The sequence below is a fragment of the Artemia sp. Qi Xiang Cuo genome, chromosome 9, assembly GCF_049724085.1.
Source record: "Artemia sp. Qi Xiang Cuo chromosome 9, ASM4972408v1, whole genome shotgun sequence".
NCBI classification, from domain to species: Eukaryota; Metazoa; Arthropoda; class Branchiopoda; order Anostraca; family Artemiidae; genus Artemia; species Artemia sp. Qi Xiang Cuo.
Window position 1 is genome coordinate 25,544,842 of NC_142802.1, and position 25,754 is coordinate 25,570,595.

Below are 25,754 nucleotides of genomic sequence, written 5' to 3' on the forward strand. Positions count from 1 at the left end.
CCAAACTGCTTAGAGAATCTTCTTATCTGTCTAGTTGGATATATATCAGAAACACTAAGCAACATTATTACCTACTTAGTTTGATATTCTTGCTGAACCTATGAGAAACATTTTACCTGGGTAGTTGGATATTAACCCCAAAACTGCTTAGAGAATCTTCTTATCTGCCTATTGGGATATATATATATCCAAAATACTAACCCTGGTTATTATCCAACTAGGTAGATATTCTGTATATGGCATTGACAGTCAAATATTCAGCTAGGTAGGTAAAGGTGTAAGTGTCTTAAAAATGTTATTATCTGTCTAGCATGATATTTTATCTTGATACTACGTGTAGCTGGATATTATTTTTACATTCTATAAAATGTAATTTTTTAAAGAATATCTATTGAGCACCTTCCCGATTCAAAAGGGTAATTATTATTTTCATTATTCTTATTTGTAAAATATTACTATGAAAATAAATTTGTAGTAATTTCTAAAAGAGCCAGAAGCACCTAAAAAATGCTGTTATTTTCCAATGTGATGTCATTTCCAAGGGGTTTCAGTCTTTTAAAAAATTCCTGTAATTTTTTTTTCGAAATAATATTCAACTGTTAAGACTAAGGAAAATAATAATTACCATTCCTGAATCAGCTAAAAATGTTAATTTTTCTCACTAGGCAGGTTTTTTCTTTCTTTTTTTTAGTAACATGTTTTTAAACTTTTGGTTACTGTGGACAGTTTCAGCTTTTTGGGCCCCATTAAGGGCTCAAAAGTAATTCCCCCCAAAAGCAATTGTTGAATTATGAAACAGTATGAAATGACATCAAGTGATGTGTTTACTTTCATCCTAAATAATGTTGAAAACTGTATATTTACTGAACCTATAACATATCCTATCCCAAGGTTCAATTAAGGTAAATGCCTAGAATAGCAGTTGTCCAGAAAGAGACGTACTAGAACAAAAAAAGACATTTTTCGATTGCTAATTATATGTTCATTTTTATGGCTTTGTTCATGTTTTTGACAATTAATACCCAGCCCCCCACCCACCTACTGGACTTGTATAGCCCTAGACTGTATAAAAAAAAATATATATATATATTAGAAGTGATGTAATTCTTACTTTATAATATGCAGCAAGTTTCAACTAATCATATAAACACATTTTTTAAATTTTTATGTTCCTAATAAATTTTTTGTTGTTGCTGTTTGGGGTTTGACGCGTTCGACCGATAGGTCATATGCGTTCGTATCACTCAATTTTTCTGTGCCTTCTGTAATCACTAGCTTGCTTGGGTGTCACTTTGGTCAATATTCACTGAACCTGATCATGTATCACTTATCTTGCTATTGGTAGGGGATAATTCACCTGCAGCAACTGCCTGCATTGAAAAACAGAAATCAAAATAATGCAACTGTGCTTATTCATACAGCAATTAAAATACCTATACAACACAATTATAATAAATAATATATTTTTACATTATAACCTATTACATACCTCCATATATAGAAATTTAATCAGATAAAATATGAAAAGATAGATAAGGATAATAAAATAGAAAAAGGATAACTCTAAAATCAAAAAATTATGGGAGGGGCATCTAGGCCATCAAGATAAAAAATATAGAACATCTACCATTTAACTTGCTTAAATTAGGGGTTAATCCCCATAATCACCTGCCATCAATTATGAACAGGAACCATAATGATGCAAATACCTTATCAAACATCAAAATACAAATTTCATACAAGTCAATTATAATAAATAATACGTTTAACCTGTCACCTAGGTCAAAATAGTCAAATAAGGCAACTCTAACAAAGGAACATTTAAAAAAAAAAAAAAAAAAAAAAAAATGGTAATATAATTTTATTTTATCTGAAACACAGCTGTCAGATTTGAAAAATGGCAATATTTGACCAACAGATTTGCAGTGTATATTTACAAATGTTTCAGAAATAGTATTTTCCATGGGTCAGCAAAAAATTTGTAGATTTATATTTCTCAATTCTAGCTATACTGCTAGGCAAATAACATCATTTGTCAAGTTTGATAGCTGTTTTTCAGATGAAATAAAATGGAATCATAGTATATTATAATCAAAAAGTAATTTAGAAACATAGGATGAAAAGATAAATGGTGTTTGTGTGATTAATTGAAACTTGGTAAATATTATAAATTGGTGCTAGGTGTTTCCCCTGGAAAATTCCCCCTTCTTCCTCATATTTGCCCTGGATAATTTTGGATGTTCATTACAGAGGAAACTGAAATTCCTACTCACCTATTTAAGTCAGAGGCAACACTGTAGCATTGCCTACAGTAAAGAGCCAGAAGACTTTAATGTATTATATTTTTTCCCCAAAAGCACTTCATATGGAAGGAGTGGTTGTATAAACTTTAGAGGGGACTCATTCAATTGCAAATTAAAAGTTCTATTGCCCTTGTTAAGAGTCAAAAGTGATTGATGGGCAACTTTTAGAAAAAGGAACAGACAGCCCCCAGTAACAGATTGTAAACTATCCAATTTCTCCATTCTTAACATGCAGGATTTATCATTAGGAAACTTAACCTGAATCAACTTGGTCACTGTTAGGTTACTACTACTCCTCCCCCTCCCTGCAGTAATATAGATCAAAAATATACATGGGATTCAAGAAGGATTAGACAACAAGTTGTAAAAACTCATTCAGTTTCATTTGATGGCTCAATGAGGCTTAGAAAATTATGCCATTGAAATGTACTCCTTTAGACATCTTACCCCCCCCCCCCCCCTATGCAAAGACCACCCCTCCTTAAATAATAAATCATTGTATTATGAAGCAAATCACTTCAATTAAATAAAGCATTAAAGTAAAAGCCATACACAATTTGGTGCAATAAAAAGGGATGTGTCACCCTGCAGCGCCCTTGGACATTACCCAAATTTTCCACAGAAAAATCTGGCCAGACAAATTGGTCCGTGCTGAAACTTTCCCCTGGACAATTCCACCGTGACATTCTGTCCATATGTAAAATTGTGCATCCAAAGAGAAAGAAAGGCAAATAAAAAGAATACTGTAGATGAATACAAGGGAATTCTACCCAGAAAATTTTCTCCCCCTGAAAATTTTCCCCAGGAAATCCCTCTCCCCTGCAAGGATTGTCTGTATGTTTTCCAATAACAAATACTATCTTTAAACAATGGAAAAATTTAAAAATTACAGCCCTTTCCCTAGGATCTGTGCGGGGTCATGTCATCCCCAGAGGCATATATATCAAACTTTCCAATTATGGTCAACCAGATAGCTATCTCAAAAATGACAGTGGAACGCAATTTTAAATGAATATTTCGACCCTATATCCAAGGGTCGAAAGCAAAATAAATGAAGGAGAAACGAATATAAAAGAACTCGTATTAAAATTCAATCTTTAAAACTAAAATATTTTCAAAGCAGCCTTAGCATCATTACTTTAAGGAAGTTCAATCAGGACTGGTAAATCAAGCGAAGTGGAAAAAAGCAATTCATTCAAATGGAATAAAAACATTTACAAACAAGCTTGTTTTTAATGCCAAACTCCATGAAAATATAGATTTCAGTTATAAATCAACTTTAGTTTTGATGCAGCCCAAACTTTTCTGAAAGTAGCCAGATTTCTTGTATTTAAACTATTATTTTTGTTGATTATAAACTAGTAAGGCATGAGTAATATGCAGAATATAGGGTGTCTTAAAAAAAAAAATATGTGCAAATATAGCAGATGCCCTTTTGGCGAAGTTCTTTCCTGTTTTAGCCAAATTTATAGCAAAGTAAAAAAAAAGATATAAAAAGGAACAAAACCATTATTTCTGTTTTTTGTTTTTTTCTCACATTGGATGTTGATTGTTTTTTGCTCAGAGAAAAACTTGAGTTTCCTCTCTTTTCAGGCATATACTCCTATAGTATATATTTCATAATTTTAGCAATGCTGCCGAGCAGGTTCGTGGGATGGCCACCTTAAAAGCTGTGTCTATTCGCCTGAAGTCTGTTAAAAATATTCAGAAAATCACACAGTCTATGAAAATGGTATCAGCTGCAAAATACACCAAAGCAGAGAGAGAATTACGCGTAGCTAAGCCATATGGACAAGGTGCTATGGTAATTGACATATTTTTATTCTATCTAGACTAGGATACATGTATAAAGCAATTAAGAAGATAATAAACTATTAAAGGATTATCCTGAGTTTTAGTCTTGTACAACTATAAAAGTTAACTTTTAATCTGACATATCCATCTGAGCCTAAAAGTGCTCTTGAATGTGTTTTTTGTATATTAAATGGTATGTGTCACCCCCCCCCCCCTAAAAAGGCATAAAAGTCATAAGTTCATGTAAAGCCACTCAGATATGGACTGTTTTGAAGGGTCATGGCTAAGAGGGTTTTTATTGCTATTTTTTGTTAATTTAATTATTTTTGTTGTTATTTTTCTACACTAAAAAAGAAGCAGTTACCACTCATAATGAGTCAGTCACTACCAGCAAAATTAGTTTTGTAAAATAGCAATGTAAAATAGCAAAAGGTAAAAATAAATTATGTTTATTCTGATTTGCTACCATTTCTTTTTTTTCAAGTCCATTAATAACCCAGGGTATTATGTTGGGTATAGGTCCACAGTGGAATATTGCTCATTGCTCTAACTTAATGGGTAGAAGGGAAAACAAGCAATGGGACTTAAAATAGTTTGGAAATGCTTTAATTCATTTATTTTGGGAGGAAGATTATAATTTTTCTTCTGCAAAAATGTTATGAAGCTTTTCCTATCTCAATGTTTCCTGCCTCTTCTTTTTCCTGTTTGTAATCGTCTAGTAATATTTCAATTTTGAATTATAGTCATTCTAAAGTTTTTTTTTCTGACATCCAATTGTGAACTAGTAATGACAGCTAGTAATTTTCTGTTAGCCTATGGCCACAAAAGTATTTGCTAATAAAAAGTGCTTGCTAGTAGTTCTCAGAAACGTTTTCGTTAGATGAAGAAATACAAAATTTGAAAAAAATTTGGTTTAGCCTATTAAACTAGCCTATCTTGAAAGATATTTTGTAGGAAATTAACGAAAGAATTTGCTAACTGTGAAATATTAGCAGTCATAGATTCTCTAGAAGTAAAAATTAGTCATCCTGCTTTGGTGCTTTATCAATTTTTAATGTCACAACCATTCTGTTTGTTGAGGGAATTCACTAACAACATTAGCTAGTAATCTTTATCAGCTCGCGGAACTGCGATTGTTAGTTAACATTTTTGTTATGATGGTTGAAAAACGGATTAAAGGTTCTATAGGTTCCATAACCGGACAGAGACACCTTACAATTGTTTTAGAAGAGATTTTATTGTATATGGCAGTACTATTTGGTGCATAGTTGGATGGAACCATTTGGTATAAACTGTGAAGCTGTTTATAACTGAGGCTTGAGAGGACACTCTTTTAATCCAAGAGGAGTTGTTTTTGATGTGGTATGAGGGATGAATTTCTAATCTGGAAAAGGTCGAATAATTTTTCGTATGAAGTTGCTACATTAAGTTCTTGTAAAATTTGCATAATTTTTGGTATAGTAACTGCTATAATAGCTATAATAAAGAGTTAGCATAATATGAGACTATAAAAATTGATTGTTTCTTTCAGAATTTGGAATATACATTATTTCTCACCTGGATCCAGTCCCTAAATCCTAAAATAGATCATAGACATGATGGAGTATGAATCACAGGTTGACTAGTGGTTTATAAGGGGCTCCTAAAATATGAAACAAAATTTTATAAAGAATATTTAACAAAAGGATAAGGATATGACTCTTGTAGTTCCCCTGCCATGTTTGCCTAAGTACTAAGTAACATCAGGGGATGTATCAAAAGGAAATGGCATAATTCTACTTAAGTTTCAAAAAACCATATCTATTATCTGCACCTGTATTACTTTATTTTTTCAGTGTAGCCTAATCTACTCAATGAAAACCTTCACTGAGTTTTATTTTATATGATTGTATTCTGCTCTTAATCTTTTTCACTTGTTGGATAGTCTCAACTATAATTTGCTTTATTAATGATGGTATAAACACATACTATGGTTCTGGGGTTATTTTATTCAATTTATTTTTAATAGAATCTGAATCATACAAGTGATAAGGCCAAAGACGAACGGCTGCTACCGAGAATTTCCAGTGGCGCATTGGTGTTTTTCATTTGTGTGCTCATAATTTATTATACTAATAGAGAAAAATTAAGTTAAAAAAAAGTCAAAAGCTGTATCTACAAAATCAAACAAAACTGCCAATTCTGTTAAACATTCTTACGAAATTTAAATTGATCAAAGCTCAATTCATAACAGAGTATAGCTATGTTACCTCAACATTTTGCTGCTATTAAGGGAATTTGTGCAAGGCAGCTGAATGCAAGTTATTAAGACATCTTTAATAGCTAATAAAGAGTCTCTTGTCAGATGCTCTAATTTACTTGTTTATCTAGAAATTTTACGAGAAGACCGAACTTAAAGGGAAGGAAGAAAAGCCAAGCCAGTTGATCATTGCCATTTCATCTGATAGAGGATTGTGTGGTGCTGTGCACTCATCAGTTGGGCGTCAACTGAAAGCAGATTTAGCTGCCAATCCAGACACTATGGTTATTTGTGTTGGTGACAAAATCCGCAACATTCTTCAACGGTATTTTCTTTTATTTTTTCGTGCTCAGTTACTGTTGAACTCTTAACTTTAAGCCCACAAGTGCTCTTTTAGACCACTCGACCAGGTATGGAAAAAGTTCCAAAGCTGCCAGTAGCAGAATTCGATAGAATTCCAAAAGCTGCCAAATCTACCAACAAATTTCAAAGTCTGCTAACAAATTTCACTGGGCCATGAAAACTGCCAATTAGCATTGCAACTGTGCTACCTCTCTTTTTCCACTGCCGCACTCGACAATAGTATGCTAATTTCCATACCAGCATCAAGAAATTTAAAGTAGTTATAAATTGCTAATTATCATTAGCAATAAATCACTAACACAAAGCAATTAGTCTAATTAAATAGCAAATAGTGAAAATGCTTAAATACCAAAAAAAGTATCCCTCAGGGATACTTCTTTTAGTATTTAAGCGTAAAAAAAAAAAAAAAAAATATAAAGCAAACGATAACAATTTTCTAGCAGGTCAAGAGCTAAATGACAGGATTGTTCTATCTCTTAATTTCCATACATTTCTTTAGCTTTGCAAGGGTGTTCACACAACTCAACCACAACCAAACATCTATAAAGAGAAGACTCTTTCGTTATTTATTCGTTAAGTTAATATCATCCTGTCAAAACCGACAGGGGCATCTTGAATTTCAATACATTTTTAAAGAGACTAAAACAAGGGCATCTGCAGAAAATTTGCCAGGGGGGGGAGCAGATGCCAAAATAAAAGTGGTGGTTGGATGACAGGGAATAAATTTCAGGATATTTTTTTGTAGGGAAAATTCCATGTTTAAATACTTTTGGGAAAAAAACTCTTAAATAAAAAGAGCAATTAAATTGCATGCAAAAGGAAACACAATACAGTAAATTTTAAATGACAAGGATTCCTGGCAAAGGTGTCAATTTATTTAACCAATAATATATTTAATTTTTATGCATTTAATCTTAAAAGAAAATAAAATTCAAACCAAAATTACGGAAAGATTTATTGCTTCCGTATAACAGACGTAGACTTATCTTTATGCAATTTCCTACGCCTTAGAATAATTTACAGAAAGAGTAGAGATACTCAAAAATCATCCCGCCTGCATAGATACCACGTTTTGATTTTATACCGGCCATGTAAAATGTACCTATTTCATAACAGGACAATTCTCACTCTCGAACTTAAATTCCAAAAAAAAAAAAAAAAAAAAAAAATTGAAAAACGAAATAAAAACAAAATTTAAACTTAATATCCAGCTGTCAAAATGACCCTCTTCCTTTTTATTGTCCTAAGCAACTAAATAAAATGAGCAGGTTCAGAAAAAATTTCTTCACAAGAGAATCTTATCAAATAGTTTGTGATAAAAAACTGAAAGTAAAATATGACTTGGGCCAATATTCACCAAAACTAAAATTGGAATTCTCATGACAATGGCTACACCGGCAGTATTGGCTTTTTATGCTGATTCTAAATATATAAAACTCTTTCAGTTTATTGTCACCCATTCAAAACTAAAAATCTGAGAAAATTTGCCTGATTTTTTCCGGTTTTTAAAGATAGTGTTGTTGTAAAAACTTCAAACATGGCTCATTCAATTGGAAATTGAAAGGGCTAGTGCCCTTTTTAATAGTTGAAAGTGATTGAAGGGAAACTAACCCCCTCAAACACCCACCATTTCTCCAAATACATCCTATCAAAATCTTGAGATAGCCATTTTGTTCAACGTAATTTAAAGGCCTGGAAATTAGGTCTTTGAGGATGACAACCCCTCCTCCCAACCCTCAGGGTAAGGGTTGTAAGTTATGCCCGGGGGGCATATAAGGTTTTTATAGAAAGGGTTGTCATATCAACTTCAAAAAGGGCTCATTTGCTTGGAAATCGAAAGGGCTGGTGCCCTTTTTAATAATAGAGTGATTGTAGGGCAACTAACCCCCCTCTCACGCCCACCATTTCTCCAAACACATTCAATCAACATTTTGAGATAGCCATCTTTTTCAACGTAGCTGATAGGTCCAAAAATTATGTCTTTGAGGATGACAAACCCCCACAGCCCCCAGGGCAAAGGTTGTAAGTTATGCCCTGGGGGCATATAAGCTTTTTATAGAAAGCGTTGTCGTAGAAACTTCAAAAAGGGGTCATTCAACTGGGAATTGAGAGGGCTAGTGTCCTAATTAATAGTCAAAAGCGATAGAGGGTGAATGCCCCCCACGCCCATCATTTCTCCCAAACACTTCCAATCAATATTTTGCTATAGCCATTTTGTTGAACGTAGTTGAATTGTCTGGAAATTAGGTCTTTGAGTATGACAACCCCCCCCCCCCAACAGCCCTCAGGGCTAAGGTTGTAAGTTGTGCCCTGGGGGTATATTAGGTTTTGATAGAGGCGTTGTTGTAAAAACTTCAAAAAGGGCTCATTCGATTGGAAATTGAGAGGGCTATTGCCCTTTTTAATAGTCGAAAGCAATCGGAGGGAGAATCAACCCCCATGCCCATCATTTTCCAAAACATTTTGATATGGCTATTTTGTTCAACGTAGTTGAGAGGTCTTGAAATTATGTTTTTGAGGATGACGACCCTCCCCCCATAGCCCTCAGGTCTCCTCAGGACAAGGGTCGTAAGTTATGCCCTTGGGGCATGTAAGGTTTTTATTCAAAGTTTTGTCGTAGAAGCTTCAAAAAGGGCTCATTTGATTCGAAATTTAAAGGGCTAGTGCCTTTTTTATTAGTCGAAAGTGATTGGAGGACAAATGCCCCCCCCCCCCATGCTCATCATTTCCCCAAACACTTCCAATAAAAATTTCGAGATTGCTATTTTGTTCAACGTATTTTAATGGTCTTGAAATTATGTCCTTGAGGGTAGCAAATCCCCCCAGCCCTCAGGGCAAGGACTGCAAGTTAAATCTTGGGGGCATATTAGGTTTTTACAGAAAGCGTGGACAAATAAACATCGGAAGGGGCTCATTGGATTGGTAATCAGACGCTCTAGTGCTCCTCTTGAGAGTCAAAGTGATTGGAGGGCAGCTACCCCCTCCCCCCACACACACACGTCGTGTTGTCCTGAACTGCATCTAATATAAATTTTTAAATAGCCATTCTATTCAAAATAGTCTAAATATCATACAACAAGGCTTTTGGGGTTGAAACAAACCCCAGTGATTAGGGGCAAGGGTTGTAAGTTATGCCCAGGGGGTATTTAAGGATTTTATGGAAGGGGTGATTTTTTAACTTTAGAAGAGGATCAGTCTTTTTCAGGGAAAAAGACTGAGCCTCTTCTAAAGTTGTCAATATAAAACGAACAGAAATTAATAAAAAAAACTTTTTACAGAAAATAAGTTTTTGTTTTTTTTTAAGTAAAGAACTTCATTAAACCAAAAATGAACAAAAATAGAATCAAATAATCTACCAAGCATACAACTACCGCAAATCAGTATCAATAAATAAATGAAACCTAAAACAAACAGAAATTAAAATAAGTCAAACTCAAAACGATAAGAAATTAATATGAGTAGGGTTTTAAACCCCTATGCTTTCTAAAAGCCAGAATATAATTTGTACTTTATTGAAAAAAAAATCTTTAATTGTTTTCATTTTTATAACTTTAAGAAATCAAAAATGAATTAAGATTTTAAGGAACAAATATCTGTATATGTATGTTAAACTGACAATGCTCATTTGTTTTCAGTAAATTCATTGGACTTTTTTCAGTAAAGTACAAATGATATTCTGGCTTTTAGAAAGCTTGGGGTTTAAAACTCTACTCAGGTTAATTTGTGCTCTTTTTGAGTTTGACTCTGTTATTTATTCTGATGTCTGTTTGTTTTGGGTTTCATTTATTTATTGATACTAATTGGTGGTAGCTGTATGCTTGGTAGATTATTTGAGTCTATCTTTTTCTATTTTTGGTTTAATGGAATTCTTTACTTTTTTTTAAAAAACTTATTTTGTGTAAAAAGTTTGTTTAATTAATCTCAGATAAAGACTTGAGGGAATCAGGCTCACTTTCTAATTCATACTTGTCATCTTGTTGCACCTTGTCGCCTGGTGTAATATATATCTTAATATGAAGAAATACTATTTAAGACAATAATGACATCTAAAATTGTCAATTTTAGATATTGTATTTGGAACTGTATTAGAGAAGACTTAAATGACATTATCTAATGAGTACTTTCTACTATGCTCTAAATGAGTACCTGGAGAAATCTGGGGAAGGTAAGCAGGAAGGGTGTGCAAAAGCACAGGATGGCTGGCCCCCCAACCCTCCATTGCACTTCCTGGCTGAAGGGACACGAAACGGAGATCAGCACCGCCGGTTTGGACCTTGAGGGTCTTGTGCCGTCATGCTTACTTCTTACTTTCTACTTTGGTGGTTCTAGTTATGATATTCAGTGACCCACTAACGGTGACAAAAAAAAATTTTAAAAGGAGACGCATCACTGCTTTTCATGCAAAAAAGTGAACTTCCTTGTTGCCCAGGATGGGGGACTGTAATGAGACGTATCTCATGCGAAAAGGCGATTTTCCTTGTTGCTCAAGATGGGGGACTGTAATTCTCCTAAATTGGGTTTTCGGATATGGAAATTTGAATGGGGCATTTTTCATTTCGATCCAACGTCATTTTTATGGTCCCAGACTGTTTTTCAAAACTCCCATAAATTTCATTTCACAATAAAAATTTTCTTTAACATTAATCGTAATTATATTTGCCATTCCTGAATCGGCTTCAAATGGTGATTCTGTATATGGTGGTTTCTTTGTACCTTGAATAGTGAAGACTCTTCGCCATAGACTCTGACTCGGAATCCACATCCTTGGTAAGAAGATCCAGGTAATCAATGAATTTCTGCGCCATGTCGTCTTCAAAAAGAATATTCCTCAAAGTTTGCTGTTCAACTAAATCAAAGGCGGCAACATAATCCAATAATATGCTGATGAGTGGAAAATTATACCTTTGGCATTGTGGCATGATCAAACAGAGGGCGAAAATTTGGTCTGCGTATTCTCTGCCTGACAGAAATCCAGACTGGTATTACCTGTATTCGCCTATCTCTTGCTTTTTGGAGTCTCTGTAGTAGAATAATAACAAATTATTTGGGGGCAGTGTCAGTGAGAGATCTGTTTCTATAATTAGCATATTCTGCCTTTTCGCCTTTTTTGTAAACGGAAAGGATGACAGAGACTTTCCAGTCCTTTGGGAAATTATTAGTTTTCCATGTGTCAATAAATGATGGCTGCAGCTGGTATGCAATTTCTGGCAAAAAGCCATCATCACCTGGAGACCCGTGACGTTTGAGACTCCTGATTGCTTCGATGCTTTTGTGAAGATCTGGCGGAGACATGCTTATACCATACGTTACTTTCAAGATCGAGGATGGTGTATTGTTCGAATCTACAGGTGCAATGATGTTAGAGTTTAGAAGCTCGCTAAAGCACATCTTCCATTGCTCTACTTTTTGGGCACATTCGGCTACGGTAATCCCTTGTTTGTCTTTGATAGTATTGGAAGATTGCTTTCTGGTAGCTTCTTCAAGAATTTGATATGTGTGTCATGAGTTGCGATTTCGTGCTGCGTTTTCTAGCTAGTGAGCGACTTCCTCCCGGTGACAGGTGTGGCTCTTTCTTGCGCTTTGGTTAATGAGCATCCTCACTGCAGTTTTAGACTTTTCCTAGATGGCTTTCCTTTCGACACGTCGCTCTTCGATCATGTGCAGGGTCTCTTTCGAAATCAAACTCTATCTTGAGGGGTGGGAGTATCCAGGTATATCAGATCTATGTTGAGTGGCGGTGGTCTTATCCTGCAGCCACATCTCTTCGGTGTCTTGAGCACCGGTGGGTTGGGCATCGAACATCTTATGGAGCTGAAGACAAAACTCATGCTTAGTTTCATCAGAATCCAGTTTGACTATGTTTAGCCTTCTCTTTGGAGCTAGTTTCTTCCTCGTGCTAAAGTGGAGAAGGACCTTTGTTCCAACAAGTGTATGTCACTCCCTGCTCTGGATCCAGTTCAAGCCTCCCTATAGGTACGGGCTTCTTGAACAGAGGATATAGTCTATTTGTGCTATAGTGTCATTGCCATTAGATTGTTTGGTGATGTGTTGTTTTTTTATGTTGGAACAAAGAGTTTGTAATCCATGTCTATGGTCGGGAGCAGACATGACGATGCACTCACCTTTTTTGCATCGCCCTCCGTATCTATAGCATCATATGACGCCCTGGACTGATTTGTTTGTAGGTACAACTCGCCATTCCAGTTTTCTGTTGTTATAAGACAGTCTTGCTTTGAACATTTTTTCACCGCATGTTCGAACTCCATGCAGAGTTAATCTTTCAGGGCTTCAATAAGATCTCGGGTGGGAGCATATACCGCTATGATGCATATATTGATCAGTCTACCCTTTCAGCGGACGAGGGTAATTCTTGGGCCTATAGGGTCCTATGCAAGAAGTGCGTTGAGCTGAAGCACTTAATGTGAACCCCCTCCATTTATTCCGGAACCATCCTGTATTGTAGAGTTCTAAATTCAGTTCTTCTCATCTGATTCTAATATGGGCATCTGTTCGGACAAGACATCTCCGATCCTTGTTTTGGAAGGGTAAACCACATGTGTCTTATATTTGTGCAATCCATAGGCTATGATTTGGTGGACAGTCTCTTCTTTTATGGATCTTATGTTCCAGTAGAATATTCCAAAAATCTTTCCATCTAGTGAATGTGGGTTGGGTTGGATTGCTCATTTATTGGCCTTGCCATTATCCCTTGATGTGAGGGCGCGTTACTTAAAACCGGGGACTATGTAGTAGATGAAAAACTATTAAGACCATTCATTTTTCACATATGTTACGTGGGAGTTTCCTTAACCGTAAACTCCCCAGACTCAAGACACTTGGTGCGTTTTGGGATTGGATTGTGCTAGGCGTGTCACTCGCCGACAGGGTAGCGGGGTGCACACTCGGACTTTCCTTCAATAGTTAGGGATGGAAGAGCTCGACCAATAGCTGGGAGTCAGCATATGTTAAAAGTATATTTTTCCACATCGTATCCTAGATACTGTGTTGTCATGTGCCCCTCCTGGCTACCTTTTCTCCTTTTTATGCTTTTATCTGTATTGGGAAACTATGAGACTGGAATAATACATTATAACATATTATGCAGATTTTGAGTTTTGAATAACAAAAGCACAAAGTGCTTCTCCTCAGTTCTGGAGCTTACGGGAGAGCAAAAGAATTCCAGGGATCGGCCGCAGTCACTTTTTGTCACTTTTGTCACTTTTTTGGGGACCTGTCACTTTTTGTCACTATTTCGGTCATTTTGTCACTAAAGTCACTTTTTTCGACGTTTCGGACCTAATTTTTTTGCTGAAACAGTATGTTATAGTTGACTGTCGACTGTGGCATAATTCATAAAAAAGGTAAGTTTTTTTTTTGATAGTTTGGACTATATTTCAACACGCAAGATGTCTATGGCTGTTATAAACGTGGTTAGTGTGTGTTTGTGTTAAAATCTAGGCTCTTGTAAATAAGATGATTGATTAAATTACTTCTACCGTACCATAACTGCCTATGGTTCTTTTCAGGCTGTTGGTTCACTTAGCATCCATTCTTGCCTGGTTGCTTAGCAAATGGACAGTTAGGCCGATATTCCTTCTCTATATTTTCAGTGTTAGCCAGTTTCTTTGATTTTAGACCGTTTCTTGCAAAAGGCATGCATGCCCACAGGTCTGAGGACGTCAAAATGTAAGATTAAATTCGTGTTTTTATTGGTTTTTCAGTTTGTATTTGTATGAGCTTTATGTGTTTTTGAATGCTGTCCTAAAACCCATTCTTATTTCAAGTTGCTGTAAATAATGGGCAAGATAAAATTTTTGGAGAGCTGGCTTAGTATGGAAGACAGCGCTGGGTGTGAAGTGAAAGAGTCGTGCACAAAAGGAAGTGACAATGACAGCTCGTTCTATTGTTAAGTTTGTAAAAAGACACTCAGCGACTAGAAAGGGTTCCAGGCCCTTCTTCAACATGCAGTCGCACAAGATCACAAAAAGAATGCTTCTGTCATGTTAAACCAGCGTCACTTGAGACTCCCTGCATTATCTCCAACTAGAAACCCCCCAAACTCAAAAACTGGCGATAGCGTACCACAAAAGGATCTGGAATTGCTCTGCAAGTGAGATGCAGCATCAAGGGTAGAGATAGTTTCGGTTTTAAAGAGTATTGATAGTTCTTTAGCTGCAGCTTCGTGTGATCATATTGCCGAGGCGTTCCAAACAATGTTCCCCAATGCTGTACCAGAGGGCTTCTTGTTAAATGCTAAAAAAGTGACATAGTTGTTGATGGAGGCTATTTATCCATACTTTTGAGAAATTCTAGTTAAAGACATCCAGAAATCTGACTTTGTGCTGGAATATGATGAAACAACGAACAATGGTGGGGTAAAGGAGCTCCAAATAAGATTTCAATACTGGTCAAAAGAGCGGAAACAAGTGGTTACTCGGCATCTTTAGAAATATTATATGGGACATGCAACCAGTGAAGATCTGAGTAAGGAAATCATGCAGAGTATTGAAGATGAAGGACTTTCACTTGAGAGATTGCTGATGCTTGCAAGTGATGGCCCAGCTGTCAATAAGAAAGTTTGGTCAATCGTTGACTCAGAAAAGAGAAAACGCTATTCAAAAGGCATATTGAATATTGGAACCTTCAACATTCATGCAGTGCATAATGCATTCCTGAAAGGGATACAAGAACTCGGGGAGGAGTGCTCTGATATGATCATCGCCGTTTACCACTTTTTCAGCGGATGGCCAGCTCGTTCTGACGATTTCAGCCAGTGCCAACGGAAAGCTAAAGTTCTTCAGCATAAGTTTGTGAAGCACGTCCCCACGAGATGGCTCACCATAAGGGAAGCAGCAAGCCGCTTGATCGAACAATGGCCTGCATTGACAGAATATATCCTAGAATTCGTGCCAAAAAAAAATAGTCTGAAGTACCTGATGTCAAATGCAAAATATTTGAAAATTGTAAGTTGGCTAAAAAAGCAAACAATGAAAGCCGAAATTGAGTTTATTGTCAGCGCTGCAGCAATTTTTACTGCTTTTACTGGTGTATTTCAATAACAAGAGCTGTAGATTCATGTGGTACACTTTGAGCTGAGATGTTTATCCACAGTTCTTTTTGGGCAGATTGTGCTGGCTGATGATGTCAATCTCCGGATCCTCGGGGGTTTTGAAGGCTTAGATAGTACTGCAGATGTTTGCTTACAGCAACCCTTGTGTAATGAAAGGGTCCTGGCTGCCCTGGATTCTTCGAAAGTTATTCTGAAACACAGGACATTTTTTTTTTCCTGAGAATCAGGAAGCATATCAAAGCTGCTGTACAGTACCTGCTGACAAAATGCCCTGTTAACAATGAGTTTTTCCGAAGCCTTGCCTGCCTAAGCCCTCCCAGTCCAGATGGCCAAAGAGCGAGTTTTAGGGATATCCTCTACATCGCAAGAGAACTTCCATTCGATACAGACATCGAACAAGTCCAGGGAGAATGATTGTTATTAGAGTCAGATCCCGTGCCGCCACCCATGGAGAGTACTCGAATCGACAGCTATTGGCAAAAGATCCTGGAACTGAAGACACGATCTAGTGAAACCAAATATCAGTCCTTAGGTCGGATCGTCCGGGCAGCTATGTCGCTCTGTCATGGAAGTGCAGACGTAAATAGAGGATTTTCTCGGTCAGCTCTGCTGATGACTCACCTTCAAGTGCATACAGAAGAGCGGGCACTGAATGCTAAGGCTTTTGTTGCGGATGCGCTCCGCGACTATGAGAACAGACCAGAGCATGTGCTGATCACAAAGAAGCTGCTTTGTCTGGCTAGATCAGCTAGAGCCAGCTATGAATTATACCTTATTGAGTGAAGACAGGAAGAATCAGAGAGAGAGATGCTTAGAAAAAAGATGCTGAATAAGAAACCCAGGAGATGGTGCGGAAGAAGCAGAAAATAGCGGACTTAGAGTCAGACATTGTACGAAAAAAGAGATGGTTAAGCAGAAGAAGGAAATAGGCGATACTCTTCTGAGAGAGGCAGGGGAACGGTTGAAGAAAGCTGTCGAAGAGAAGGACTTCCTGAAAATTGGTCTTGCTCAAAGTATGATGGAAGTAGCATTAAAAGCTCGCTCTGAAGAAAGGGCAGATAATGCTGAATCGGTTGAAGTACTTGTTCTGAAGAGGAAATCTGAACTAATTGATTGTCTTTCAAAAATGTCAAAGAAGTGATGACATAATATCCAGTGATCGGTTATACCTAGTTGTGGCAGATGCTTGTTTTTTTATCGTTTTGTATAAGTAAATAAAATCAATTGAAGAAAAAAATAAGGATTTCAGCCTTTCCGTCCGTAACTTCTCGGGCTCTCATAGGCCAGTGATGATCTTACGGTAGTAATTGGGATCCTTGTAATCCATCTGCCTATGCTCTGACGGCTTCTGAGTAGTCACTTTTTGTCACTTTTTTGGTGTTCTCAAGTAACTAAAGTCATTTTTTTCGCGTACCTTGTCGCGGCCGACCCCTGGATTTCAAATTGAGGTTGGATTGTGGGTGTTGAGTTGTGTGGGGCCATGTAGCGAGTAACGACAGTTATGGGGGATTAAGCTTTGGTAAGTAGGGCCAGACTGATATATTGGCCGGCCAATATTATCGGGCCGATAATCAGTATGATTATCAGATAAAAAATATCGGATATTGGCCGATTTTTTTTTATGTCTAACTTATCCAGACGATGGCATCAGATTTCCTCAGGCAATTTTTGCTTGTCAAATCCTTGGGGGAGACCCACCAGCTAAATCTGAACACGGTGGAGAGAGCAGCAGAGGGGAGTCACATGAAGTCAAAGTATATTTGTTGTCAATACTTATCAATACACACCGGGTGCAACAATGTTCGAAATGTAGCCTGAGTTCGAGGACGTACAACCTCTTACAAAACAACTAAAAAGAAAAAAAAACTTTCTTAAGGTAGGGAGAAGGGGGGGGGATTCAAAGGTGTCAGCGCCGCGTGTTGACACCTTGGAAAATTTACCTATTTACCTTGGAAATTTAGCTTATGTGTCCGTATTTGTTGGCATACTGGAGGATTTTGTTGACACATTCTTTAAATTCCTCCTCCAAACTTAAAACCCAAGCTGCATTCCTGTATCCAGTGTACCTAGGTAAGATTTGTTTTCAGAGAGGAATTTATCGGTAAATTATATCGGTACGATACGGATATATCGGTATCGAACCCCAAAAATCCATATCGGTCGGGCCCTAGTGAAAAGTGTTAATGACATTTAGTCGTTTTCATCAAACCAGTTATTTGCCGGTTGAGATTATATATTTATATCAAGTAAGCAAAGGGCTGTTGTTTCTTTCAAGGTGAGTTTCATTTGTGGGTACGGTTTCTTTATTAATTACTCTGTTTGGTTTCGTCTACACTTCCAAAATTGTTGCTATTAAACAAAGTGAAGGTGTTAATGGGATCTTCTTCCGATTTAAAATAATGTTTTTTTTTATCTTTTTGTTTTGGTTTTTATCTTTTTTTGTTTTTATCTTCTTTTGTTTATTATGTTTTCCTTTGTGGGTACGGTTTCTTTATTAATTACTCTGTTTGGTTTCGTCTAGAGTTCCAAAATTGTTGCTATTAAACAAAGCGAAGGTGTTAATGGGATCTTCTTCCGATTTAAATTATGTTTTTTTTTGTTTTTTTTTGGGGGGTTGTCGTATTCGCCTTGCATGTAATAATTTTGGTAAAATTTGATTAAGACGCTCTCCATATATTTATCAAACTGCGTCAAATGGCACAACGAAATATGAATTAATAAACCTAGATTGTATTCTTAAATAATAATAATAATAATAATCAAATACCGTATGTCGAATTTCCTGGTTTTGAAAATAACAATTCATAAAACTGAAGTGTGAATTTTTTTCTTCTTCAATTTTTCTTATATTATGTCCAAATAATTCAATTATTATTTGTGTGTTTTTGGTGCTCCGTCTTCTGAAATAAAGATCTGCATATGTATCTGATGATATTGTTGCGTTTATACACTTATTTATTTTCAGTCTGTATGGAAACAACCTGACTATGGTTTGTAATGACTTCGGTCGTCGCCCACCAGCATTTGGAGATGCTACAAAAGTTGCCAGAGCAGTCCTGGAATCTGGAATGGAATTTAGCAATGGAAAAATAGTCTACAATGCTTTTAGGTACGGTTTCTTTATTAATTACTCTGTTTGGTTTCGTCTTGGCTTCCAAAAGTGTTGCTATTAAACAAAGTGAAGGTGTTAATGGGATCTTCTTCCGATTTAAATTATGTTTTTTTTTCTTTTTCGTTTGGTTTTTATCTTTTTTGTTTTTATCTTCTTTTGTTTATTATGTTTTCCTTTGTGGGTACGGTTTCTTTATTAATTACTCTGTTTGGTTTCGTGTTGGCTTCCAAAATTGTTGCTATTAAACAAAGTGAAGGTGTTAATGGGATCTTCTTCCGATTTAAATTATGTTTTTTTTCATCTTTTTGTTTTGGTTTTTATCTTTTTTGTTTTTATCTTCTTTTGTTTATTATGTTTTCCTTTGTGGGTACGGTTTCTTTATTAATTACTCTGTTTGGTTTCGTGTTGGCTTTCAAAATTGTTGCTATTAAACAAAGTGAAGGTGTTAATGGGATCTTCTTCAGATTTAAATTATGTTTTATTTGTTTTCCTTTGTGGGTACGGTTTCTTTATTAAAATTTTATTTAATTTAATCTTGAGAATCAAATTGTAAGTGTTAAACAAAATCGGTAGATGTTGAAGGAATGTTATCCCCTTTTTAAATTATCTTTCCTTTTTATCCATTTTAGCATTTTTAAATTTAAGTGTATGGTGAATTTTCCTTTCTAACTTGTATTTTACTTTTTGAGTTTTTTTTCTCTCCTCTAGTTTTTTTCCTTTCCCGTCATTACGTCACAGATTCGGCCGTTGTTAGCTTGCTAATTTATCATTTCGACTGCTTTTTGCAGTCGAAATTATTCTTTTTTTTTTTTTTTTTTTTTTTAGCCTTCATGCACCCAAAGTTTAATAGAAGTGACAAGTTTAGTTGCAAGCGAGTTTTTTTTTTTTGGTTTTTTGATTTTTTTTTTATGGAGTTTTTTCGTATCGTTTTTGTTCTACTATTGAAACTTGTTGCTATTGAGTTTGGTAATTTATTTTTAACTGTATTTGCTCATTTGACAAGAAGCGCAAATTTGGCATTTATTGTTTGTGAGAATCATTTTCGAAATAAAATTCATCTTATCTTGAAGACTGTAGGAACTGAAGAAATCTGATATTATTTGCTTAATTTTTCGTTAAAAGTTGCACTTCTCTAAAACATCAAACCGTCAAATCCCCTATGTTGTAAACTTAAAATTATTGCATTGAAGACTATAGAAGATGCAAAATTTCGGATTGCAGTAGTGAATTTAGTCATAAAATTCTGTTAGAATCGCGTATTTTAGTTCTTGAGCCCAAACTAAAGTTTTTTTTTTCCGTCTTAATCAAACAAGCTGGACGGCCATCACTAATGCATTTTGAAATTATCTGTTGTTCATTAGATTTTCAAAATAGATATTGCATATTGACATTTCCAAGTTAAAAATACTTTCCACTTTATTTATTGATGGAACCTAAAAAAGCATAGCCAAGCAAGGGGTATGGAAAACTGAAAAAAAGGAATCTTTGGTACTTTAACTGGAATTAAAAATTACTACAGTTGTGGACTTTTAAGCATTACGAGCAGAATTAGAAACGTTCAAAACAAGTCTTTTTCTAGTGTATTAAACTTTATTTAAATTCAAACTGAAATACTCTGAAAGCACGCGGATTCTTCAGTTTTTAAACTCTTTATAGATATTAAAATAGTTAGTACTAAGGTGTAGACAAATATACCTAATTTGCATTTTGGAAAAAAGGAGTTCTTCGTTTTTAACCAGATTTAAAGAAAAAATTAAAGAGAAAAAATCCCTAACCAATATTTCGTGGATGTTTTTATAACTTCGATGTTAATTCTTCTCTTGTTAATTCTGCAGTCAGTGTTTTTAATCACTCACCTGCGTCGAACACGTTCCGTGTTGGTTCCAGTTATCCCACCCTTCCGCATAAGAATGATTGCTGATGGTTTTGAAACGAGAGTGGGAAAAAAAATGCCATCCATATTTACCATTAGTTTATGATCATGTATTTGTCATGCAGGCCTGTTTGGGGTAGATCTAGATGATAAGACAGAGACAATAAGTCTCTAAATGGGCACAGTGAATGAAATCAATTGTGTATGAAAGGCAAGCTCGCTATATGTTCAGCTCAGCACAGAGTTCGCATTATACAAGACAACGATCCTGGTATTGTTGAATACTCAGCAAAAATAGTGCTCTGCGTGTAGCTAAACTTAGTTTTCTGTATCTTGGTGTAGATTTGCTGCTACTGGATTATGGCAAATATTCTAAATTAAAGTCGTTCTTTTCCTTGGTATTAAATACCTTGATATTAAATAGAGAATTGTGATACTGAAAAAATTCATGTGAGGAAGTTGGTCTTTACTCAGTGGGACTAAAACCAAGTTTATTGTCTTTAGTCGTAGGAGTGAACCAGCCCCCAAAGGAAAATTGTTGACATGGTAGTAAAACCTTCATCTCCAATAGTTTATCTTAACCTGTATGTTGGCTATGATATTAATTTGACACGTTCTTTTATTAATTGATAATTTTGCTAGAAAAGTCCGAAAAGCTTGTGGTATGCTTGTATGTTTAAAGGCCTCTTATGGTCGAGAGGTTTGAGCCTTATTGTTTTTGTTTAGTAACATTGTTATCGGTGACTCCTTTTACCTGTTTGCAAATTTTCATTGCGTGTATCTCCTTGGAGGCATAACTCATTGATTACTCATTGTTACAGCTTTACTGATCTGTACACAGCTGTTCAGAAAAGAAGGAGAAGTTCTGTAATTGTTTAACAGGAAACGTATTCTGTGACCCTTTATTGTATTACTACTACTACTGCTAACAACTCACCGCAGCACAAAACCACCTGAAGCCAACACAGCTACGTATGCTCCTTCTCCATCCCAATCTATTTAAAGCCCCTTCTTTACAGCATCCCAGGAAGTTCCCATTTCCCTTAAATCTATCTTTACATCTCCCAATCCAACCATGGACCACCTGCTTTCCGTTTAGCCCTAGACGGCTGGCCGAAAAGAACAATCTTTGGCAATCCGTTATCCTTCATCGGCAGAACGTGTCCTAGCCATCTCAGCCTTTCTCTCATTATAACCCTAGAAAACGGGATCTAAGAACACTTCGTACAGCCTACTGTTTGAAGTACTGTCAGTCAGCTGGGTACCCAATATAACCCGTAGGCAGTTTCTCTGCAAAGCATCTAGCAAATCTGCCTGTGTTTTTTGGAGTGCCAATGCTTCAGAAGCATATTTGACCACTGTCATCACTGTAGCTTCCAATATTTTAATCTTGGTTCGCAGACTTATGTTCCTATTCTTCCAAGCTTTTTTCAACTGCGAAACACCCCGAGCCTTGGCTATTCTGCTTTGAACATCCTCCGGCACCCCCCGTCCTTACTAATAATATATACTACCAAGGTAAGTGAAGCTGTCGCTTGATCTATCTTTCCGTTACCCAACTTCACCTTTTCATCTTCACTTATTCCTAGCCTTAGCGACCTGTATTAGTTGTTTAGTTATTGTTTTATTTGTTTATATTTGCACGTCTCTCATATTTTTTTTTGGTTCTTGTTTGTTTTTTATTGGTTACTCCGCTAGTGACCTTTTTTTCGGAAGCAAACACGGGTTTCCTCTCTTATCGTTTTATCATGTTTTTTAGTTTAGCATTCGTGCAATAAACTACAATCACTTTTTCAGATCTGTTGTATCTTTCCGCACGACTAACATACCCGTTTTTAGCAAGAATGCCATCGAATCAGCTGACACTATTGCTGCTTACGATTCCCTAGATAGTGACGTTATCCAATCTTATGTGGAGTATTCACTGGCCTCATTGATCTACTACACAATGAAGGAGAATGCTACTTCTGAACAGTCGTCTAGAATGACTGCTATGGATAACGCCAGCAAAAACGCTCGTATGTTGAATTAAGTGCGGTTTTATTTAGGCTAGAAATCAAACCCTAAAGGTAACCACCTACGCTTGTATAAAGGCGACCACCTACGCTTAAATTTATTTTGAGGGAGGGAATAAAATTTGATGAGAACACTGGCTGCCCCCAAGCCCACCCTATTCCTCTTTTTCTTCTAGCTTCCCTATAGATTTTTTTTTCTACAAAACTTACAGATAGTTTCTGTTAGTATTTCTTCTTGTTCACCTATAAAATTGAAGAATCGGCTAAAATTAATTAAATCATAAATTAAAAAAATGAAACCATTTGTCACATACTTTATGACTTAACTTGCCTTTTTCCTGCATAATCTTCATCCAAATTAAAGCACTTATCCTAATAAGCGCCAAACACGAATTTTTTCGGGGAGTGGTTGATAATCATAGTCCGTATAGTCAAAAATGAAAGCGTATAGATAGGCCTTAAATTTCTTCTTTTTTTAGGGGGGTGGTATTCAGACCAATTTGAGAAGAATTTATCCCTCCATCCTCTTTTGTTGAAAGAGGTCAGACATTCAAATTAGTACATTGAAGGTGGTTTTGATCCCTTCACCCCCTCCCCTTGAAAACTGTATATGTACATATTATAATGTTGTACGACGTCTTTCCATTTGGCCGGGGGTGACTGGTGCTCATGGTTTTGAACTACAAAATTTTAAAGATATTCAGTGACAAGTTCTTTGATTGATATTTCATTTTAGAAGTTCTTATCTGCATTAAAAAGTTTCAGTAAAGCTATTTTTATATTTTCTATTAGTTGAAATATTTTATAGGAAGTAGACGCTTTGTTTAACATGTAAGAGTAATTCATTCAAAAGGAAATGTCTCAAAATTTGTTAAAAGTAGTACACGATACTTATACCAAGTCTACTTTCCCGTAATCTGCAACATATTGCTGTGTAATCTGTATAATGCAACATAATTCATATCTATGTACCAAAATAAAGCAGAATATATTGGCGTGTTACTTCAATTCTTTTAGCACTTAATAACAGTTGTTGAAAATAAGTTGTTGAAGTAGAGTATAAAAGATAACTCTTTATATATAATTTTGTTCCAATGTTGCACAAATAAATTCAAGATATATTACTTATTTCGTCTTGTGTCGTCAATGTTTTGGAATAACGGTTGTTTCTGACCTTCAGAAACAACATTGAATGTTGCATGCTTGCAACATGGTTCCAACATTATGCTTCAAATTGTATTGCTTCTGTTGTCATATTTGGCAGATAAATAATATAAAAAAAATAGTAGTTTGATAGTTCATGTTTATTTGTTTTGGGTGAGGTTTTTTCATCATCTCAAAGGCCTGTAGCTTTTCTTCCACTTATACGATGACGAAAATTTTTATAAAAATTCAGATTTTAAGGAATCCTGCAAACATAAACTACCCAAGCCTCCCACCAATAGGTACTACTTTAGTTATTCGTGTATTAAGCGTTGTTCAACATTTACTTCTTGTTTTTTCTCTGCTTCAAATTTGAATTTCAGGGTTTTTGTCTTCAAATATGATGTCTCGTTTGATTTTGACTTTTATTTCAGGCGAAATGATTGATAAGTTGCAAATGACGTACAACAGAACTCGCCAAGCTGTTATCACTCGAGAGCTTATTGAAATTATTTCTGGCGCTTCAGCTCTTTAAATATATCATGAATGGGTCTAACAGGATATTCTGTATGAAACTCGCTTCAGTTTAACCAACCATTGGAATATGAATTATTGGAAACTCTTGATTTGAAGTCTAGTAGCCCCCTAGTATCTTCAAATTGACAGTTTCTAGTACAATTTTTTTTTCTTGTTGTAAAATGTTTCAATTAAAAGCAAGTAATTGCCCTTTTCACCAACCATTTGGTATGCCTTTCTTTTTATTTGCATGCAATCGACTGGGTGTAAGAAGACCGTGCGAAGCTGTGTTGGCCTCAGGTGGCTTGGTGCTCCAGTGAGTTGTTATTAACAGTAGTAGAATCGACTCCAGATTCAGAACAAAAAGGCTGGCAATGTACAATTTAAACATCATCCTTAACAATAATTCAGACATGTTGTAAAATAGTATTCCAGTCTGTAAAAAGGGTTATGGAAGAAGGGTATGGGGTTCAAAATATAATAGTGGGATATTTTGAATCCTAATCGCATTTGTCGTGGAATTTAGTGACCAACTACATAATATTTCTTTATGTCAATGTAGAAACAGAAAATAAAAATGAATAAAAATGGTTTTTTAGAAGTCATACTACTGATTTTAGAGATTGGGGGCTCTTTCAAGTTTGTTTGTTCTAACTATAAGGGCATAAGTAATTGAAGCACTAGGAAAAACGATCCTTTATTTAGCATTCAAGACTGGGTGTCGTATATGTGTGTTTATTCAAAAAAGAAAAAGTTTACATGCGTGCAAAAATAAGACGGAAAAACGGCCAGCTAAATTCTTCGAATGCGTCTAAACTTACCATTAGCATTAAAGCTCTAGATTGGACTTTAATTTTTTATCCACAAGGAAAGTCCTGGAAAACTAGATTTTATCCCTTCCCCCTTCGAAAAAAAAATGCGTGAGACCCATCAAAAGCCAATTGACTTGACTATCTTAAAATTCACTTAAAAACCTACTTACTCGAAAGAAAATTAATGATTCTCTTTTTTTTGGAGAAGTTGCCTGTTTTTTTTTTGTTTCTGTACGTTTTCGAATTTGCTCGTTCCTCGAAATAAACTTTCGCATAAGTGCCGGAGTCTTGGTTCCTAAAGGTTCATTCACAATGAGATTTAGCTAACTTGACTTGATTCCCTAGTTATTTAGACTAGATAGAAACTAAAAATGCTCAGACAGAAAAAAAGTTACATATTAGATAGGAAATACTTGTGTAGTTAAGCTAAGAAATTTTTTCCTGTATTACCCCTGTATTTAGAGCAGTGGCCGTTAAACATCGTACCATAGTAACCTACATCATCATCAACATA

The 25,754-nt window shown here is 35.7% G+C and overlaps 1 protein-coding gene across 1 annotated transcript in view; it reads left to right on the forward strand.

The window, feature by feature from the left end:
- Nucleotides 1-24,649, forward strand: part of ATPsyngamma (ATP synthase, gamma subunit) — a 62,457-nt gene extending 37,808 nt beyond the window's left edge. Inside the window, exons 2-6 of the mRNA XM_089094416.1 lie at nt 3,933-4,107; nt 6,468-6,661; nt 18,735-18,878; nt 22,552-22,772; nt 24,347-24,649. Of these exons, the coding sequence (XP_088950542.1) occupies nt 3,933-4,107; nt 6,468-6,661; nt 18,735-18,878; nt 22,552-22,772; nt 24,347-24,447 (835 nt within the window). The 3' untranslated portion in view covers nt 24,448-24,649. The remainder of the gene's footprint in view (nt 1-3,932; nt 4,108-6,467; nt 6,662-18,734; nt 18,879-22,551; nt 22,773-24,346) is intronic.
- Nucleotides 24,650-25,754: the final 1,105 nt, after the last annotated feature.